Below are 6,634 nucleotides of genomic sequence, written 5' to 3'. Positions count from 1 at the left end.
CCGAATCACTGACACTCCATATTCATCGTCAACGGCCATGGTTAATCCACTGTTGGATGAAGGCTGCCTGAACGAAACCGGTTCTCAAAGACATTAAAGTTTATTAAGTACAATGCGATAAAAATGTATAAGTTGCTGATCTTTAATAGTAATTCCCTACCTTTTAGTTTATTTTGGTTGCAGGCATCATTTAAAGGTCTGCACAAAAATCAACGGTGTTGAAGGGGTCTGTAATATGCCAAATTGTGCAAGAGAGACTGTGCAATTGAGGTGTTTTTGATTGGAGCTGTATTAAGATGTCTGCAGCCAGAAAACACTGAAGTGGCATCACTGAATCCTACGTTCAAATCCAGCCTGGCCACCAATGCTTGCACAACCAATCACACTCGATTTGGGTCGTCGCTTAATTTGGGTACATTTCAGCTCTGAGATAAAAAAATATATATATTCGGTTTCACTGTCACGGGATAAACTTGACTCACACTGGCAGGGAGAGTAGGGGGTGTGCCGCCCCCTGCTGTGTGGAACAGAGGGCACTTGAAGTATAGTTCTGTGATCTATTGATTCCGTGGACCATTCGCTAACAAAGGGTTGTGTCGCCCTGCGAGAGATCCAAATGAATTTTTTTGTCTCATCACGTGACGCCGGTGACAATTGGTGTTAAATTAAATTGGGTGTGAAAAATCCGAAAAGCTGGACAAAATATATTTCCCATGATGTGAACATCATTTAAAAAATGGTGGTTGTTTAGTTCTTTATAAAAAAAAATACAGACTGATTACCTCTTTCATTGTGGTACGTTATGTGTATGAACAAAAACAATCTAAATTCATTTGCATTTGTTGTAATGCCTCGTACTTTTCCGATTGTGCCTTTGTGCTGACATTTCTTAACACGTTATATTGGCTTGAGCGCCATCATTCATTAGTCCCCAACTGATAAGCGGAGTCCAATTTAACAGCTGCCGCTCTTCATGCCCTTGTCTTTCATGGTGGCACATGTGAAGCTTTTCGCCTCATTAAAACTCACTGTCGTCCCAGAGTATGGCTACGAGTTCAACTAAACTATTTAAAAAAAACTTTTTATTTTCCCAGGGAAGGCCCACTGAGCTATCTATATACTGTAGCTGTTTTTCAGAAGCGACCTGGCCACAAATTATAGCTCAACGAAGTGGCTTATAATGTGGACATTTTGAGAAGCTTAATATTCTAAACGCATGTGGGGGGGAAATCCGGAGGAACTGAAGAAAAATCCACGCAACCACGGCGAGAACATGCAAACTCCAAACATACAGGACTCAGGGTCCGGATCTAACCCACGACCTCCTGTATACCAAGCGAGGTAGTTAACATCTCGCCACCACGGAGTTATTTTCCTGCTCCGATCTACCAACGATGTGCAACATGTGGGTAAGTCCATTAGCCTAAAGATACAGTGCTCCACTGACATTAAGATTAAAGTATTCAGAAGACAACATTTCATTCCAAAGCCACAACATTGACAACGTTATTAATCTGAGTAATAGTCAAATTTCCGATGGTCTAAATTCGGTTTTGGCTAAAGGGATGAACTTCGCAGTCACTCCCAAACACATACTAGTGGGTGACATTATTTCCCAGGTCGATGTAGCTCTTAAGGGTTTGGGACACCGCTGCAGACGTGAAAAGTTCTGAAATCGCTGCAACCCTCAAAAGCGCTAAGATACCATTCAGCAACATCAGTAAGTACAGTGAGGGAAAAAAGTATTTGATCCCCTGCTGATTTTGTACGTTTGCCCACTGACAAAGAAATGATCAGTCTATAATTTTAATGGTAGGTTTATTTGAACAGTGAGAGACAGAATAACAACAACAAAATCCGGAAAAACGCATGTCACAAATGTTATAAATTGATTTGCATTTTAATGAGGGAAATAAGTATTTGACCCCCTCTCAATCAGAAAGATTTCTGGCTCCCAGGTGTCTTTTATACAGGTAACGAGCTGAGATTAGGAGCACACTTTTAAAGGGAGTGCTCCTAATCTCAGCTCGTTACCTGTATAAAAGACACCTGTCCACAAAAGCAATCAATCAGATTCCAAACTCTCCACCGTGGCCAAGACCAAAGAACTCTCCAAGGATGTCAGGGACAAGATTGTAGAGCTACACAAGGCTGGAATGGGCTACAAGACAATTGCCAAGCAGCTTGGTGAGAAGGTGACAACAGTTGGTGCGATTATTCACAAATGGAAGAAACACAAAAGAACTGTCAATCTCCCTCGGCCTGGAGCTCCATGCAAGATCTCACCTCGTGGAGTTGCAATGATCATGAGAACGGTGAGGAATCAGCCCAGAACTACACGGGAGGATCTTGTCAATGATCTCAAGGCAGCTGGGACCATAGTCACCAAGAAAACAATTGGTAACACTATGCCATGAAGGACTGAAATCATGCAGCGCCCGCAAGGTCCCCCTGCTCAAGAAAGCACATATACATACCCATCTGAAGTTTGCCAATAAACATCTGAATGATTCAGAGGACAACTGGGTGAAAGTGTTGTGGTCAGATGAGACCAAAATGGAGCTCTTTGGCATCAACTAAACTCGCCGTGTTTGGAGGAGGAGGAATGCTGCCTATGACCCCAAGAACACCATCCCCACCATCAAACATGGAGGTGGAAACATTATGATTTGGGGGTGTTTTTCTGCTAAGGGGACAGGACAACTTCACTGCATCAAAGGGACGATGGACGGGGCCATGTACCGTCAAATCTTGGGTGAGAACCTCCTTCCCACAGCCAGGGCATTGAAAATGGGTCGTGGATGGGTATTTCAGCATGACAATGACCCAAAACACACGGCCAAGGCAACAAAGGAGTGGCTCAAGAAGAAGCACATTAAGGTCCTGGAGTGGCCTAGCCAGGCTCCAGACCTTAATCCCATAGAAAATCTGTGGAGGGAGCTGAAGGTTCGAGCTGCGAAACGTCAGCCTCGAAACCTTAATGACTTGGAAAAGATCTGCAGAGAGGAGTGGGACAAAATCCCTCCTGAGATGTGTGCAAACCTGGTGGCCAACTACAAGAAACGTCTGACCTCTGTGATTGCCAACAAGGTTTTTACCACCAAGCACTAAGTCATGTTTTGCAGAGGGGTCAAATACTTATTTCCCTCATTAAAATGCAAATCAATTTATAACATTTTTGACATGCGTTTTCCGGATTTTGTTGTTGTTATTCTGTCTCTCACTGTTCAAATAAACCTACCATTAAAATTATAGACTGATCATTTCTTTGTCAGTGGGCAAACGTACAAAATCAGCAGGGGATCAAATACTTTTTTCCCTCACTGTATGAGCGTTTTGAGTTATCTCAATTGAAACAGAGGGATGATTAGTCATCATGGGACCTCCTTTGCCAGTACCAAAATATGAGAATAGGTTTTCCCCTTTTTTATGGCAACAAAACAATCCGCAAAGCCATCACCCAACCGTGAGGAAGGAGCCATCTGAGGATCCAATGAAAACCATCACCTTGCCATACATAGCAGGGGTAACCAAACATATTTCCAAAATCATGAACAAACACAAGATCCAGGTTCGATTTAGCATGGTACATAAAATTCGTGATGTGATCCCATCTGTGAAGGACAAGATTCCTGACACGCAATATCCCGACATCTACAAACTAAGCTGTATCTGCGGCAGCAGTTACATTGGGGAAACTAAGCGACATGTCTCGGGCCATGGTCGTGAGCATAAGGCAGATTTGAAACACGGTAGGACCAATACTTCTGCCGTGGCTGATCATTATTTTAATGCGGATGGCTCACACGAAATTGATTTCTCTAAGACGATGGTACTTTGCAAGCCTACTGGCTATCAACAAAGATTCGTTCATGAAGCCATCCATATATACAGACACAGACACATTTTCAACCGAGAGGATGGTTATGAACTCAGCAATCATTGGAAAGATGTCATCAACCACTTTGGGTCATGACTTGATTTGTGTTTTCTTGTCAACCTCCACCGTCAGCAGTGTGGGTGTGTGGAGCAAGGTGCAATGATTGCCTGGAGGAGGCCCTTTTAGTGGAGACCCACTAACTGCTTTGTTGTTTCCTACATGAACATTAGCTGCCTCACCCATGCTGCTGATACACTTGGGCTACGCCCATCTCTAAAGCTTTATAAACAGTTTGCCTTTAGAGGCTAACCCCCCTTTTCCTGATGACGATCACTTGTGTTGCGATCGAAACGTCGTGGTTTTTGTTTAAAAATTGTATTTGCTTTTTATTCTGTTTATTTTATTTTATTCAGGTTAGAACCAGGCTACGGTCTACATTAGAGACTGCCAGAAGACACGCACCAGCTTCAAAACCAGGCTACAGTCTTCATGATAGACTGCCAGTACACTCACTCCGATTTAGAACCAGGCTACAGTCTACATAAGTGGTTTTAATATATTTTTATTCACTTTATTTTAATTATAATTTTTTCTATCTACATGACTTTACCGAAAGAACTAAAGAATATGAGTCTCCATGTCTCCCATCTCAACACCCTTGTTCAATATTCTATCACGCTTCCTTTGTAAGGTTTGGATTCGCCACTTTCACAGTTCCGTATGCAATCACCTTTTAGGAAGAAAGTAAGAGGGTCTTTAGAAATCACCAGGTACCGATGAAGTTATCTTTTCCCTGTATTTAAAGCGCCTGTCCTCAGCTCAATTGGTTTGAGCTTCAATTGAGAGACGTCGCCTCTGATAACACCAGGGGGCGGTCATGTCTATTTGTATGTTCCAACCTCCCTACACAATGCTCAGTTCCAATCGTTCTAACATCGCAACAATTAATAATTCATGAAGTTAATTCACTTGATGTACTGCCAACTCCTGGATACCTCGCCGCCAAGGTGGTTTGGGAGGTTCTACAAAAATATTTGCCTGATCCACCAACCCTTGATCCACCAAGCCTTCCGGATCACGGATAGTTAGTTCTATCTTAAGTACGACTTTCCACTGGATTGTGCGGTGATGATGACAATTTTCACGACTCATTTATACATACAGTGTACCCAAGCTCATTTAGTAATACAGTAATACTATTATAATAATATTTACAAGAAGCTCCGTTCAACTCGTTAATATTTATGCAAACCCCACACCCATCTCAGAAGTAAACATAAAACACCCCTCACCTGCTCATCTCTCTTACTGGACATCCGTGAAAAAGAGCTTTATAGCTCATCGGATTCCCCCAGCACTGTATCAATAAATATTCGGATTCTGATATGGCTCCAGCAGAACACTGTCCTAATTAATGTTTTTCTTTAAACGTAAACCCACCACGCCCACCTACCCTTTGCGAATATGAACCAATGGGAGGCGAGGATTCCGCGGCCCTTTAAAGAGCGAGCGGATGACGCGAGAGCGGCACTCGCTGCTGAAGCGACGCAGGGAGCAGAACCCGAACCCCAGGAGCAGGCGGAGGAAACACGAACGTCAACCACCACCGCCACCAGCAGCAGCAGCAGAAGGTCACACAATGGCCATCCCGCCGACGTGCACGCGATTCTCGGACGAGTACACCTTGATGGAGGAGCTGGGCAAGTGAGTAAACCCGCATGAGAACAAGACTAAGATACCCTCCCCCCCCGCCGCACCCCCGACCGTGTAGACTTGATCAGACTGTTGGGTGGTTGGGGGGGCGAGTTGCTATGAGCGAGTAGCAAAAACCTTTGAAGGCACAGCGGTACACGAGGGGGTTTGCGGTGGAACAGCGCCACGCCCGGCCGCCTTTGTCTCGCCGAGTTCGACCGTGGCGAGACCCAGGACCGGTTCTGATAATCGGGAATCGAACTCGGGATCGCCGGGTTCGAAGCGCAGGCGCGCTAGCTGCTGCACTACTGCTCCTCGCACCCAGCTGCAAGCACGCACACACACCACGGATTGTGCTTGGATGGGCGACCACCGTGCATAACAGGTGTTATAGGATGCGTGCTTGGCAACGGAGCCGCAGTGCAGCGATATCCGTTGTTGTGAGCCGACTTTCTGTGCTTCCACGCTCACACTCCCCGCGTGCATCAGCCCAGTCACTTACCAGCGTGGTGAAGTATGGTCATGCACCTGAACAGCCCTTTGCTTATCCACTGCTGGTTGAAGCCACCTTCCCCCCATGCCGAATTGGTCGTGTTCGTTGTTTTAGCCGGGTTCATAATCGCAGTGCGATAACCACTCCGCCAGCGTTCACCCCTTAACTTGAAAATAGATGACATTGTCGTGCCTCCACGTGCGTTTCCGCAGACGGGGGACGGGGATTGTCGTCGTTCCGGTCTCCTCCACGTGCCTGTGCGTGTCTCTCTCTCTCTGTGCTTGCGTCTCTGTCTGTGCTTGCGTCTCTCTGCGCGCGCCTCACTCATGCCAGCAGTGTGACGCCCCCACGCCCATGAATCGGTCAGTACCGTTGCGAGTCATTCACCACCCGCGCGCACGACGTCCACAAAGCAGCACCGTGCCGGCTGCCACCCACCCACCACGCTCCGTTCCGGCTGCCACTGCGCTCCGTTCCGGCTGCCACCCACCCACCACGCTCCGTTCCGGCTGCCACCCACCCACCACGCTCCGTGCCGGCAGCCACCCACCCACCCACCACGCTCCGTG

The 6,634-nt window shown here is 46.2% G+C and overlaps 1 protein-coding gene across 2 annotated transcripts in view; it reads left to right on the top strand.

Moving 5' to 3' along the window:
• Positions 1-5,387: 5,387 nt before the first annotated feature.
• LOC116951021 (calcium/calmodulin-dependent protein kinase type II delta chain-like) overlaps positions 5,388-6,634 on the top strand; it is a 96,655-nt gene continuing 95,408 nt past the window's right edge. For both annotated transcript variants that reach the window (XM_032969290.2, XM_032969291.2), the window contains exon 1: positions 5,388-5,584. In XM_032969290.2, the coding sequence (XP_032825181.1) occupies positions 5,394-5,584 (191 nt within the window). In that variant the 5' untranslated portion in view covers positions 5,388-5,393. The remainder of the gene's footprint in view (positions 5,585-6,634) is intronic.

This window comes from Petromyzon marinus, chromosome 41 (assembly GCF_048934315.1).
Source record: "Petromyzon marinus isolate PM22_M1 ecotype Great Lakes invasive population chromosome 41, UKy_Petmar_22M1.pri1.0, whole genome shotgun sequence".
NCBI classification, from domain to species: domain Eukaryota; kingdom Metazoa; phylum Chordata; class Hyperoartia; order Petromyzontiformes; family Petromyzontidae; genus Petromyzon; species Petromyzon marinus.
This window is presented reverse-complemented; position numbering and strand designations above follow the sequence as displayed.